General features: G+C 36.5%; 1 protein-coding gene across 1 annotated transcript; it reads right to left on the minus strand.

The window, feature by feature from the left end:
- Positions 1-841: 841 nt before the first annotated feature.
- Positions 842-15,265, minus strand: LOC139125586 (uncharacterized). Its single transcript, XM_070691688.1, has 12 exons — positions 15,173-15,265; positions 12,975-13,316; positions 12,023-12,304; positions 11,431-11,700; positions 10,331-10,587; positions 9,861-10,130; positions 8,312-8,596; positions 7,396-7,650; positions 6,716-6,870; positions 5,220-5,291; positions 4,392-4,514; positions 842-3,962 (listed from the first exon to the last, which is right to left on the minus strand). The coding sequence occupies exons 5-12, from the start codon at positions 10,485-10,487 to the stop codon at positions 3,906-3,908; spliced, it is 1,374 nt and encodes a 457-aa protein (XP_070547789.1). The 5' UTR covers positions 10,488-10,587; positions 11,431-11,700; positions 12,023-12,304; positions 12,975-13,316; positions 15,173-15,265; the 3' UTR covers positions 842-3,905.
- Positions 15,266-15,723: the final 458 nt, after the last annotated feature.

Below are 15,723 nucleotides of genomic sequence, written 5' to 3' on the forward strand. Positions count from 1 at the left end.
CTGTTGAAATATGAAATCTTCAAGATTATCAAGCTCTGGCTTCAAAATTAATCAAAGTCCAAAATCGTTTTAGACTTTTACGTGTGTGAAAATATAACCGTTACTGAGTGATGTGCCGTACAGTATCAACACCAGAGTGCGCAATATAGCGGTGTGCCCAGCTTACTTGTCACATGGTAATCATGAGTCCATCCATCCAATAAATAACCCATATCTCTAGTCTCGTGACAGTATAAGGATAAGCTATCACGTGATTGTTGTAAGTACTTTTACTCTCTACGTATGTCGTATTGTGACGTCATCATGGTGGTGTTGATTGTTGTCCCTTCTTTATCGAATATACCAGTCCGTTGAGGTACATTAGGTCAGAGATAGCTTTAATCATTAACACATAATATTGCATTTCTGCGTCTTGTACACTGTCGACCATTTTGACGCTATTCACAGCACCAAGGCGGACTTGGTCATTGAAGTTAGTGTATTTTCTCCTACAATAGAAGTATGTCTTATGCTCGTTCTATGACTAAGTCTACTGAAAAAAGTGCAAGTCATGATATACTGTTCATTTGTCACGTGTAAGTCATACAATAAGAACTGTCAGATTGATACTTTGACCTTCACCAGTGTTATGATTTATTATACAAACTGATTGTTCCAGTGCTTGTAATTATTAATGATTACATCGGGAAGTATTGCTTAAATATCGATGCTTTGCACGCAAGTCATGAAGTCACATGATTATGTTCTAAGAATATTTTGGTTGTGGTCAATGTTTGGTGTATGTAAGTGTCATCGTCAATCGTTTCGTCAAAATAAATAATGACAAATACAGAACAATGGATCCCTAATATCTGATTTATTGAAAGATAATATTTGAAATTGAAAAAAATAACATTTAGTAGACATGCAGAAATTACTGTTCGGACACTGAAATGGTAGTTGTTGATATTCCCATCATTGTGTCATTGTACAATATTTAAACCAACATGAAAAATTAATGTAATATTGAAAAAAAACGTCTGGTTATCTCAATATATCAAAACAAGTGAAATACGGAGTCAGGCAATGGAAATGCGTCCCTTCCTTTGTCAAAATCCAACCATGCAGAGGTTTCAGAAAATATGATTGAAGCATTTATACTAGTCAATATACTGACAGCCCAATCTGGCAAACTGATTGATAGTACAGCCTGCACTAGTGTAGCCAAGCCGGGCCTGTATCCTGACAAGCTAACGTTTGGCTCACCGATTAGATATGAAGCCTGCAGCCGGGCAGGAATTGATATATTCTCAACAGATCTACTGTCCTAAATTTCGTTTAGTTTGAAGATGTCACCTATCAATTCTGCTTTTCGGATTTAAATGTTAATCTGAGTATGTTGCTAGCATAAACGAACCATTCGTAAGAATAACATAATGCGGAAGTTATTAAATGCTCTGAATAACAAATATTTGGCAAGTTTTATTAGCAAGTTTCATTCTACCATCCTTGCAATCACCGTCCCTCCATCCACCGGTCAGGAAACGCGACACGTGCGCTATTGTTCAAAGGTGTTAATTGCTCTACCGTAGGTACGAAGCGCGTTGCGGATGTAAAGACTTGCTTGGGTACGCCATCAGTAGTGTTTGGCAACATCTTGCGGTGCGGAGTATTTTTATTTATTGTCATGTCTTTGCTCCTCTTTAACTTTGTTATCATAGCCAGGATTTCTGATACAACTGAGAAACTGTGATTTTTGAGAGTATTTTCTTTGTAAATTTCGTCTATGATTTTCCGTGTTTTTTCCGTCGAATTTTCATCCACCAAATATGACCTAACTAGGTAGGAAGAGGCACCTTATAGTACGAAAGTCCCCCCTTCACTCGTAGAAATAAGAAGAAATCGAAATGACTTTGGCGTGATCAATCAGTCATAGGGTTTTAAAAATTGGTTGTATGCGGGGGTTGTCGTTTACTCTGTTCTGTCTTAGAAAACGCCTGAGATTTCGACGATGCATTTGCTGTTAAAAATCAAGATGGTGGACACCATAGGTCGTCCATGCGTTTTTTGAACAACGAAAATTGCCAATCAACCGTAAAACTCCCCGTGAAGTTTGACTTTCGAGGTGTATACCTTCCTAAACGTTTATTTTCTTGAATTGATTTTCTTTCTAACATTACTCGAAATTAATGCTTTGATGTTTCGGAATGCTGTTGAGTTTGCCGCGACGCCATTTTGAAACTTTGATCGCGCAGGTTGTTCTTCGGTCACGAGGTTTTTTCCTCCCTTCCATGTTGGAATCTAATCAAAGTCAGCATATTTCAGTCATTGAAAATTAAATTTACGGGATTTTAGGAATGGTGAGACACTTATTTGATATTTTTTTTTTCTTCCGAAAAGATGATTTTTGTGATAGTGATGTTGTTTGTGTCTTAGTTTATCCGTTTTAAGACTTAGAGGTACGGTCGCGTACAGTTGTCTAGTGGCGATTCCTTGCAAGCTCAATCTATTTTGGAGGCCAAAAGAGTACGCAACAGCTTTGAAAAGAAATGAATTCTTATGTTTAAAAATGAGAAAGAACCTTGAGGCTCCAAGCTCAATATCGAAACGTTTGTGTTACAATACATTTTGGTCTCGACAAGTTTATTCAGCAAAATCGCTGTAGTGAATATCGCGGCGATTCTTGTCATTTTGGTTAAAATTAGCATATTTTTCATGTAATATGACATTAAACTGGTCCAATAATCGTTTCCATTCAAGGTAATGTATTACCAGGTCCATGGGACAATAGTGATTCACAAATTTAAGTAGGACCATCCTGAACCACTGATAATTAGTGGGTGTACCAGGTGTCCGGAATGGGTAAGCGTACCCTGCTAGCATGCTACACCCGTCAGGATTGGTCCCAAAATTGTCTAAATATTGTATGAAATTATACAGGATAAATTCACCTACTTGTCACCTTTTAGGTGTCAGGGATTCACGGATTTTTGTAATTGATATGTTTTCCCGCAACGCGCCTCGAAACAGAGAAGCAGCAGCCTATTCCAGACCGGTGTGTGGAGGGACGGTGTTGCAATTAATGCGTATTATACAACTTTTATGACAAACTGAAACAAATGTTTCAATATTAAGACATCAAACTAAAATTAAGGCCAAAAAATTGTACTTGTCTTATAACTAAGTATTCAAAAGTAGTGTAGGCAGGTCGGGAGCTTTTTTTTTTCTAAAACAATAATGTTTAAATATGCATTTTTCAGGGGTTCAGGGCGGTCAAACACTGGCCCAATATCAAGAAAAATGTATCATAAAAATCAAACATAAAGACATCTTTGTTCAAGCAAAAATCAAAAGTCAAGTAACGAACGGGTAATTTTTTCGGGTTTTTTTTTTGTTTTTTTTATTTCTGTGTTTACGTAGTACTAAAAGTTCTGGGTCGGCAGGTTCAAAAATAGGGTAGGTCGGGTTTTCGGAACAGCACAATTTTTTGTTCGGCCTTAACATCTACATACGGAAAAGGTTGGGATTCTATCAAGTTTACTAATTTTACCGTCATCCTATATATCTCTCCTATGGTACCCCTTTTTGGCCTTGTAAATAAATATGTCATGTACGGATGTATGACATACTCTATACCATTGGCTGTTCGAATCTGAACTTGCATCACCGGCAACTTCAGCATCTAATCAAAGGTTGCCCACAATAGTTTGGACTGTCCAAATATGGTGTGGTACTTTATGGACTTAAGGTTACTAATAAAATCCTACTACCTACGAAGCATCATTTTGTAGTCATCACAGAGAAAATCACTTTAGAAAGTGATAACAATAAGAATGCCGATGGAATGAAAACTCGTTCCTGAACTGTATGTTTTATAAGACAGGCTGTCATGACGCCCATCATATCTCTTCTACTCGCTGAGTCTTCTAAGTGTTTGAGTACGTTGGCATCTTGTCATGTTGAGGCGCCATCGGCATATATGACTGTATGAATAAAAAAGCGGGTTAAAGAGTCAATATCACTGGCAGATCAACCCGTAAAACGTACACTTCCTAATATTGTGCAATATAAGATGTTAATTAAACCGCATTTTCGTAGGTACAATTAAACTGTACCTTGTTGAAATCATTTACTTGCAGTTATTACGATATTTTCTTTAAATTTATATTAGTCTCTTTTCAACTTAAAAAACACATATATATTCTTCGTAGTCACTGTCTGTAAACTCTACATACACTATTTAATTGTGTTAATACGATGTAGAGAATCGCTTGAATGACCCTGCGAATATTCTTTATGTTCTCAAGTTGCCGGATCCAATGTCAATCTAAACTTGTTCCAGATACCGAATCATTGTAGTTGGATATCTTAACGCGTAATAAAATTTTTGCCCTGTTTATTTCTACACTTACTTCTTCACCTTCATTCGGAACTTGTTTTGATTTGTCGACGGCATTGATGTTCTCTTTCTCCCCACTACCACTGCAGTCTACCTTAGTTACTCCCATTATATCAAATGTGGTCACATCTTTTTCCTGCAACGGGACAGGTAACATTTAAATACTTTCAATGTAACGTACCTTTTGGATGTTATGATACTCCGTAGTTTAATCTAACAGAGAACAAGAGCTACAGCTGTTGGGTATTTTCATTGTTATTGTGCAAAAAATATGTTGGACATATCCTCATTGCCTCTTTATGAATACAAGTACACAGAACAAGGATAAAAATTTCAGTGAATAAAGCGTTAAATTTATCGTAGAAAACTTAGTTTTAATCAAGAATGGAACTCGGCCATATAATATTTATAGTGAACATTTGATATTTAATATAAACATGATTCGTTAAAAGATGTACTCTACACATTTAAACAGCTATGAGAGTAAAACAAGTGAATGTGAATTATTTTTGGATTTTGAAAGTGACTTGAAAGCGCGCTATAAAAACAACAGAAATAATAAAATTTGACTAACGACTTCAGAAAAAAACAAACAATAATAGCAACGACCCACCTAAAATATCTTCAGGAGTAATGTTGGTTGGACATATTTTGCCACCAAATGTTCTGTATTAGTGCATCAAAAACGAACAGGATATGGATGTCAACGATAAACACAATTTCTCTTTGTTTTATTTTTCTGTATCGGATACGCAGATGTTCGAAATCGTCTTCTTCGCAGAAATGCGCCCTAACTTTAGAATACACTTTCTGTTGATACCGCCAGGCGTTATCTACTTACAGTAATGTCTGCACAGGAACCAATGAACTCATAGTGATTCGATTCAAGAGTGTTTGACCAGTACGCTGGATCCTGTGTGTGTAAAGAAATACAAAAGCTTATCAAATTACACATCTGCATCGTTGGTTTCGAATCACTACTGTGCGTACAGAGTGCAGTTCAATGAAGTTTCCGCTCAGTTTTCGATGCTGCAGGAAACACACTCAAATTCTAGCATTGAGTTCCTTTGGCTATGCAAATATTGGAGAAGGATTTGTTGATATGTCACAGCGCATTGGGAGGAATAGCAAATAGCAATCGCCAGTAATCACATTTAGTCTGGCTAGCTGATGTACTACCGTATATGTAAATAACAAGATTTCCATTAAAATATGATTTCGCGCGACTGCATGGGAATGCAACTCACTAGATATACTGATTTAATCATTATTGTTAATAGGTTTTCTAACGGAGCGTATTGTTATTCGTAACACCAATGACCTTAAAATAACAGCTGGTTCAAAAAAGATTAATAAACGTGCGCAATGTTTCATTCTTAATACATGTTTATATTAAAATAGCAAAATGTCGATAAATTTATTTTACGAGAAAAATGTAGCACAATTTTAATTAAAAACTGGTCGTTTAAATATAACACGATTGGAACTAATTTGGGATAATTGGATAGGCGCAATTTCTCAAGAATTTTAGAAATTTGTCTAATATTACCCCATATTTGCTTATCATCTTTAAAATTTTATTCAAAATTTATGATCCTGTTGAAATGTTATGGGTAAGAATCGGCGCATGATAGTATCTAATGCAATATGGTTCAAAACATATGAACAATATTTATATTTGAATGAAAATGTGTGAGCTTGTCTATATTTTCTTCATTACTGAAATACTAGTACTAATCTCAGTTTGTCACTTTGCCTCGACCAAAATGAAGTCTTTTGATTGATTTACAGTTAAGTCAGTCAGGGTCATTCAAAATGTGCCCTGACTCAATTTAATGTTTATGAAGCCTTAAATTCACGAAAAAGTCAGGGGCATTTCAAAAGTCGTCAATTAGAGAAATTTTAAGTATTTTGTGTCGTTTCTTCGGTACATTTACACAAAAATCAACATGTTTTCATAAAAATGAATCCGATGAAAGAGGTATGCAATAATCATTATGTTTTCGTTGTTTTTTTAGATGAGAACAATATTTCAAATTTTACTCTATTCTACCATTTTGTAAAATTTCGGCTGTAAAAATTTCGATTTCGTTACATTTTCCTAATAATTACTCTCATCCAATTTTCCCAAAATAGTTCCAATCGTGTTATATGACAAAACAGACAAACAGTCATCATTACAACCATAACATCGCATTGAATTTTATCATTTTCGTGTGATGAAAATGAAATGTCACATAACGTTTAACGCAGTACTTTCACACGTAGAAGTGGCCTTCTGTGGATCGTGGTCATTTTACAAAGTCTCACACATATCAAAGAGGAACAACCACTTACTCTGAATGCGTATTCCTCGTACGCATGCTCACTTCCACGCTTGCGACATTTACAGTATGCAAAAAGACCAAGCCCGATTAACACCACAACAAATAATGTGACTCCGACTGTGATGTACAGATTTGGGCTCGAGCTCGAGCTCTCCACTGCGGCTTCTGAAAAGGAAAGGATATCACAATGTATTAACATCAAACAGACATAAAAGCATAACCGTAGCAAGTCGTGTTGATAAGTTATCAGTTTGCTTTTTGAAAATGTTAATTATATGTCATATACACAATACTTTATAACAGCATAAAAAGATGTACTTTTTACTCTGCTTGTTTTCCATAACTATCGCCATAAGACCTGAATGACCTTGGTTTTGATAGTTTCATTTAAAATGCAAGTTTTCTTCGGGAGTTGGTGTAAAGTGTTAGTTCAGTATTGATTAAGCCAATATGAATGATTATCAACGAACGACCAATCAAATTGATGGAATCAGACAAGACAAGGGTGATCGAAAATAAAATGCGAATTCATTGCTAGATAATTACACTTAAATACACGCCTTTTTTCTCACTGAAACACGTGGAATGCAAAAATATCGACTGTTACCTCAGTATACATCATGCCATCAAGTGATTTAATGTAGATTCCATTTCCGATTTTATCACAAAAATGCGAGTGTACCTATTTACCTACTACTGACATGAAGTATTCATGATCACATTCGTTTTCGAATTGGCAGAATCTTATTCTGAATGTGCCTTCACCACGCTGTGATTCTTGTAAGCCGTACTTTAATTTCAAAGGATCGCAACACTTTTCCACTACCGTCCATTCATCTTGGAGGAACGATTCGATTTGGACACAGTTGTGTGTACAACTCTTCTTCGTGTATCCAGGCCAAGATATCTTATTTGTTATGGAGTCATACCTGACCAAAGGTTTTTCTTTAAATGAGACATGAAGAGAAATAAAAAAGTTTATCTTCTGTAATGGCACAAACCTAATGTTAACTAGTGGTTTTCTCTAAGATGAGAAAGGATTAGAGGCAATGCTGAGGAATCATTTAAAGTACTACCACTCATTTACCCTCTTTTCAGCGTATTTCAAGTCGAGTGATTACGCTTGACGAACATTTCAGAATCGTTAATTCGGTTTAATTTGGGAGGAAAAAATCTCACAGGCGAAATTTGCATAAAAATGTCATAAAAATATTACGGCCAAACCAACAGGAAGCATACCGAGCTCTTTTTGCTGAGATAAGTTTCAATTTGGTTGTAAACAAGTACATAATTTTGCGAAAAAAAACACTGTTCGTTACGTGACATTAATATAAAAACTGAATGTACAGCGTTTGTTTTTGTTTTTGTTTTATGTTTGCTTTTTTCGCTATTTCATGGCCCATTCAAGATTGTCTTCCCTTTGTAGCAATCATCGCGCTTGAGAACTTCACTTGCATCCATCAGACATTCATTTACGTTGAAATTAAGCTCGACGTTCTCGAAAGGAGGTGTCACGCTGTTCTTATACGGGCGTCTGATTTGTATGGATGGGCAGACGACAGATCGGGTGTATGTAATATATGCAGTCGATATGACTGAAACCTACCACATGTTTCGATTGTAGTGATATTTGAAGTATCACTTCTGCTAAATTCGTTGCTCGCAAAGGCCCTTACGTCGTAAACAGTCGATTCATGGAGACCACTTATGCTAGCTGCGAGCTGTGATTGGCTCTTGTCCTCCCAATTTGACGCACTGGCCCCTCTCTTCTTGAATTCAATTGTGTACACGGCGTCTTCGGGGTGAGCGCCTAAATGGTTTCCTTCGATTCTAACGAAGAACCAGCTGAACGAAATCGTTACAAATGACAGGATAGGAGCACTCAACTTCTCTGTAAAACCATACAAAAACAGTAGTATTATAAGACGGATTTTTTGTTTTGTTTTGCTGATATCGAATTTGAAAATGCTTACACGAAAGTAGATTAGCGTAAGATGCATCCTATATATCTTCCATTGTTGACTGTAATGAATAATACTTCAGAACTTTCTGCACTACAAACAATACTATTCGTTGCCGGTACAAATTGCCTTAAATCATCTGCTTGTCCAAACCATTGGTAATTGAATTATATAGAGTTATATACTACACAGTTTTGAAATTTGTGTGTGATAAAATCAATAAATGGTACACCCTTATTCGCTTTATAAACTAAATCAGCCAGCCGCTGTATCCTCCGATAAGTCAAATATCAGTTTGAAGTGCTAACCGTGGCGGTACATTAATAAAGTTATAAAAAGGTACTTTCAGTGATTAGCCATCCAAGACGGATATTTATAATGTAATGTTAATTTTGGCATCAGTCGACTGATAGCACACGGGAAAAAGGTAACACGACCGATTATACGCGTACGAAGGATTCAAATTGCTAAGCAACGGTTGCAAAGGGTAATTTCCAAAATCAATCAAAATGCAAAGCTTTCATGATTTTCTTTGCATAATTAAGATTTACAGAACCATGCAGTTCCAAAAGACGGAGGTTTGTTGGGCCATTGGTCAACGACATCACATATATACAAATTTTCACAGCTCTACTCTAAAACGTTTCAGCTCCTACAAATTTGCATCAAATTTTACAAATTTCAGAATGTAAAACATGAGATACCTGTTTCGAGCCCCTAGCATGGATTAGGTTATCTGTTCAAGTACAAATGATTTTTGTACAGGAACATATCCACTGTGTCATTTTGTGGAATTTTGAAGGGTTTTACGGCGATATCTCATAAACGGCCCGGATGATTTTTAGAAACGCATGCTTATCTATATTCTCATGTATAACGTCAATAATCCTACCAAAATTCAGCTAATTGATCTACAATTGAGTTGAAAGATTTTGAGCATTTTCAAAATATCAGGAGTTGAAACTCCATAGAAAACAACGGAACGGTAAGATTTTGCACGTGCAAAAGTGCGCGTTTGGAACGTTGCCAGCGATAGTAACCAACGCGCGCTTTTAATCCTTCGGTGTCGCCCTAAATTAATCACCCCGCTTGAATGGTCAAATCCATTAGTTAAGTAAAACGTCGGTAAGAGGCAGACAAAGAGACAAACAAAGTACAGAAATTCAGATAGACAAAATATAAAAACTACTGTACCCTTTTCTCGTAATTCAACTGTCAATTGTTGTAGGCCACGAAACGTATTGGTGCCGTACACTTCATAAGTACCGAAGTCCTTTTCAGTGACCGTATCGATGTACAGGCTGCAGCTAGTCGACGTGACATTCGTACTCGGAAATTCAGAACCATCTTTCGACCACTTACTGAATTCTACTCTTGCTGGATAAGATTCTACATCGATTTTCAAGGTGACAGAGTCACCGATACTTGCTGTATATTGAGTCGTGCTGACTTGTACTGGCGGATCTGTGGATGAAGCCGAAAGAGTGAAAAATACACATCATTTTTTACCAATTTTATGAATGTATGTTTGTTTGTGCATGCATAATATAACCTTTCAAGCATGTTTAAGCGTTTGTCGCATAATATACTGATAAAAAGGTAGGTAATTTACCCTGACATGGAAGAATGAGATGGGAGTAGCTGTTATTCATAACAATACTCACATTCAACATTTACCAACACTGTTTTACTATCTCTTCCAAGGTGTCCATTATCCAACATATTAAGAGCTGTGCAAGTATAGCTACCGGCTTGTCCTCGACCGAGTTGTGCGAATACCAACATATTCCCGTCATATTCGGTTGCATTTGGCAAATCCATTGAACACGCGCCTCTGGATTCGCATCAACATTACATTCAAGCCGCAGAGATTCTCCTTGAGCAATATTAATGGTATTCATCGCTTGTATTTCCGGGGGATCTGTTCAAATAAGAAGTGAACGAACTGTCAATCATTATTTGTCTTACTTTGAAAATACGTACGTGCACGCAAAGAATTGTAAGTACTTTCAATGACAATTCCATCAGCTTCCTTTATTTATGTACATCGAGTGAAATGCATAACTGAAGTAACTTGTAGCCGTTTCCGACACTCCTAAAGAGCAAATAAGCCTCGCCAGTCTGATTGCAAAATGGCAACTTCTAAAGTTCTCAGTTCTATTAGGCCAAAGTAATTAAATTCTTTGTTTTGCGTCCACTCTAAATGGGAAAAGGTACGCGTCTAAGCGGCTGAAAAACCACACACAAGAAAATTAACACAATGTAATTTAATTGTAGCAAATACAAAATTGTAACAAAATTTTAGTTCAGAAAAGCTAAGCGGGTATGTCCTAAAATTTCCTATTCAAATACACTGTGTGTGTTTTTCATGAAAACCTTAAAAACCTAGGCGGGTGGGGACGCAAAACAAAGAATTTAATTACTTTGGCCTTATCTTACTGTTCAGAATAATAAAGTAGTCATTGATCTACGGATTGTACTTTCAGGAAGTTTACATTAAAACAGTAAGTGCATTCGTATTCAAATTTGAGTGATTGTATTGCATTAGAGGACCGCTTGCAGTATTTGCCTGAAATTATTTATAAAATGGAATTGCTGACGAGAGCAATTATTACTTTAGATGCTTTGAGATGGTGATGATGATGATAATGATAGTGATGGTGATGACATCAAAATCATCAATATAAAAACAACAACAACAAGAAACAAAAACAATAATAATAATAATAATAATAATAATAATAATAATAATAATAATAATCACATTGAATGATAAGTTCTGTTGTTGAGACTGCTCGTCCTTCCCTGCCGTCATACAGCTCATTAGTAGCTTCACATCGATATGTACCAGCTTGTTGTCTCTTTGTTTGCTCTATACTCAAGATTGGTCCGGGAAAAACAGAAGTCCCACGTGAATCAAACCATTCGTATGATGGTTCCGGGTTACTCTCAGTTCGGCATGTTGCTTCAAACTTGTCGTTCTCCGTGATTATTCCGTCATTGGTTGACGAAATGGAAATCGCTTCTGGAGGATCTGTCGACAAATGTATGAATGTAATTTTAAAATTGCTATGAAAATTACACGAGATTTAGGATATTTGAGTGCGGGAAGAATAGATTGTTAATATAAGTCATCAATTACCAGTGATGAAAGTTATGTATTGAAAGCACACGTCTGCTGTCGCCTTGCGGCAACAAGATGTAAGTGAACACAAGTTATTGAAAGTCTTATAAATAAGAAACGCCACTTCAAATTTTTGCCATGTACACATGAAAAGGATTTCGCTGATTTATCATGATGTCCCTTTTACAGTTTAATTATGCAGTATGATGTAATTATATTCCAAAAAACCTACATTGAACATTAAAAGACATGTTATATTTGCATGTCTGCGTATTTAGATCGGCGTCGTCATTGTATCTGCAGTCGAACACATCACCAATGGCTGACTTAGTTATCTGGGTGTTGAAAGTTAAAGGAGCTTGGCCAGAAACGTTCGAATTTCGTCCATTGACAGTCCACTTTACATCACCCGGTAGGACCTCTGTGTTTGAATAACATGTCAATGTAATGTTGTCGCCACTGACAACTGTGTTCTCCGGACCAATGTTGTCAGCTGAGCATGTCATGGTCTCGTCTGCAAAACAAATTCAAACGGATTTGTGTCTTGTAGCAAAGAGGCTGTGACGTCAACATTTCAAGGGCCATGTATATCTTTACATTGCGGAAATACATTTTGATCATGTTACTGAAAGACAATGCAAGTACATATAATTTAGGCATACAGTATATCGAGAAGCTTCAAAGATGATATCTTTCATGTTTATAATCTTCCAAAAGAGCACCCTTGACAATAGTCTTAAATACAGTTAGAAACAAAAAAGAATGCTTTGCGGATTTTTTTAAAGTCAAGGACATTGTTGTAAATATATTTAACTATTAGCAAAACCATAAACAACTAAGACATGTAGTGTTAATATTTCCTATAGGCCCTGTAATACCAATAGAAACTCCTTAGACACTAACAAGAATCGCTTTGGTTAGCTTACATATGGTCAACAAGAGTTGTATTGTCTTCCAGTTTTATTCAATGTGTTGTTGCTTTGGCTACCGTCTTAATTCACTTTTGTACGAGTTTACAAGTTTCGTTTAACTTATGAAAATTTTGACACGATTCACGCTGAGGAAAATGAATTTTCAATCAACCGTTAACTTTGTCACAAAAACATGCGCTTTAACATGTATTATCTAAACTTCCTTTTACGACCTGCATCGCATCATTACCGAAAGAGGATATATGCACCCACCTACAATTGTCAGTGTAGCTGAGTACGTTGACTTTGGTTCTCCTCCTATGGCTTCACACATCCACTGCCCGGCGTCAACATTTGCATCAACGTTACGTATGATTAAATCGTATTCTCCGTTCAAATGGTTACCGCTGATCTCACAATTGCTACAGCTTTCTCTGTCCAAGTAAATGCCAGCTGACACCAATCTCTCCTGTCCTTGATGGTTTATGTGTCTCCATCGCGGCCAGTTTTGTAGCTCTCTTTCCAGCCTGCATGCAAATCTCACCGTGGCACCGCTTGGTACAATCTTATCCGTAGGCGTCTTTCTCCACTTTACTGGAAGCACAGGGATATTGCCTGAAAGTCGAGTTAAACAGGTTAAAAGTGTTTCAATTTATTTGGATTCCAAGATGTATCGATAGAATCATCTATCATCTGGTTATAACATGCAATGATATTAAAATGACTTATGTTAGAATTGTCAATAGCTCTCAGTTAGGCGTAAAAACATGGCATCGCTAAAAGGCTTTGCCACACGTTTGCTTTGTCTCCGGGACTGTCACTCTGATTAAAACTCAAATTCTTCAGGGAATTGTCTGCGCATTCTAGCCGAGTTCCCTTGCAGTACAAGTGGGACAAAGGCATATTCATAATACAATTTATCTTATCTAACATTTACTCTCAGTAGGATTTGTAGGTCAAATCTATTAAAAGTGTTAGGTGCCCTAAGGCTGATAGTTGCAATATCGCCGATTATCAATAAAACAGGTGTATTGCCAAAAAAGACTCGATGAGCTTACATTTGTAAAATATACTGGCATTGAATCAAATTATTCTAAACTAGTTTCAATCGTGCCAATCTTAATCAAGTCTACACGGTTGACGTCAAATCGTGACTGGAATGCTGATGTTTTAGTCGACTATTTAACAATTTATGAAGTATTTATTTGTATGTGCGTAAAATGATTTTGACATCGACTATATAGGACAAATGTGTGAAAGAAAAATCAATCGATCATTAGTAATTTGACCATCTTCTTGATTCTTAATCAGTATGACAATTGGCCATCTCATGAGTCCTTGAGATAATCAGAGATTGAAATAAAATAGCAATTTTAATAGATTTTCGGTACAGCTGGTGAACTATGTAGCATTCACTAATTGGCACACATTTTTGTTCATTGTCGATAATAGAAAAGAGGTGACATGTAAATGAATGTTGTGACTCGATGCATTTCGATCAGGTTCAACGGCATATTCAAAGGAAATACTAAATGTAGTAATTTGCCCATTTGATTAAACACTTTAAATCAAAGTATCTTGTCTATTAGTGCAATGCCAGAGTGTGATGACACTCATCACCGTCGATAAGTCGATAAATTACATTTTGATTGATAGAGAATATCCTTTTATCTGTCAAAATTTATATCGCTATGGATAACCAATTTAATTAAAATTGTATAAGTAAGTCTGTCAGGTATCATATTGTTTCCGGCAACAAATTTGATAAATTTAACTGGATGCTATTGAATGGAACGGTAGAGCGACATTACACTGTAGATTGAAATGTTGATTACAATAAAATGAAAAAATTCACAACGGTCAAAAAATCTGTAAACAGGAAGAGCTTTAGTAGTATTGATAAAAATAACTTTACACCTTTCAAATTCCTTAAGCTTTAATTTTTCTCGAGTGTAGAGGGAGTAGCAAAATAGAATAATTATATTAGGTAAAATCTGTCCAATCTGATTCCCCCAACATCCTCCCTTTCAATCTCTGAGTCTATGGTGTGACAGTAGAATCCCTGGACTTAAATGTGACTATGGGAATCAATAGCGCACTTGCATTTTTATTCCATAATAAGGCATTATATTCTGCATCACGTATTTCTATTCAGGTTTGAAGCCGGCCTAACAGCCAAATCCCGAAGACAAGACAAAAAAAAAACAGTGATGGAGATTAGCAGAAAGGTAGAATAAGACAGGGGTGGGGATTTAGCCGACCGCTTTTGACTGTGATGTCTTCGCTATGTGAATGGGTGCTGTACTTTATGGGTTTGAATACGATAAAACTTTCTAATTTTTGAGTTCTCAGATGTAGTGCTAAGAATTTCATACATCGTAAAACATGTATTTGGGATTTCCCCTGGTTGCTCTCTTTAGATTGATCCCCCCAGAATGCAATGCTGACTGAAAGATAAGGTGACAGCTTACCTTCAGTCGGGAAGACGAACAAAGTGAACAGTTGTAAAGTGACGATGACTTTATGATACTCCATCTTGGCTTGTCATGGTGAAAATGACTGGTGAAAGTAAAACAAGTCACCAAGAGGAAGTACCGACTATTCTGCAGTTTTGGTAAACAAGCCTATCACAACGTCCTAAGTTCTGACGAAATCACCGGTGATATATTTCATGATTGAAACTTTCACTTCACTATTTTGAGCATGTTTGCATGGTATTAATTTTCTTTAGTCTGTCAAGCCTCTTCCGTTGATATGATTCACTGCTAACCGGAAGTTACCGATCTTGAATGCCCTTGAGGCCAAGATAATTTTAAGGCGCTCTCTTCCATTGTCATCGTGAAAGCGACTGACATAAACAGGCCATTGACGATTTAGAGAAGAACTGAGCTTTTTCTGCGGGGGTGGTTGGCAAGGATAGCCATTCCCGTATTTTGTGAAATACTTTGCCATTCTACGAACAAAGACAAGTTATTTGCCTCTCGTATGGCTACAGATTATGAAGTCTCTCCTTCACATACAT

This window comes from Ptychodera flava (assembly GCF_041260155.1).
Source record: "Ptychodera flava strain L36383 chromosome 3 unlocalized genomic scaffold, AS_Pfla_20210202 Scaffold_25__1_contigs__length_14229661_pilon, whole genome shotgun sequence".
NCBI classification, from domain to species: domain Eukaryota; kingdom Metazoa; phylum Hemichordata; class Enteropneusta; family Ptychoderidae; genus Ptychodera; species Ptychodera flava.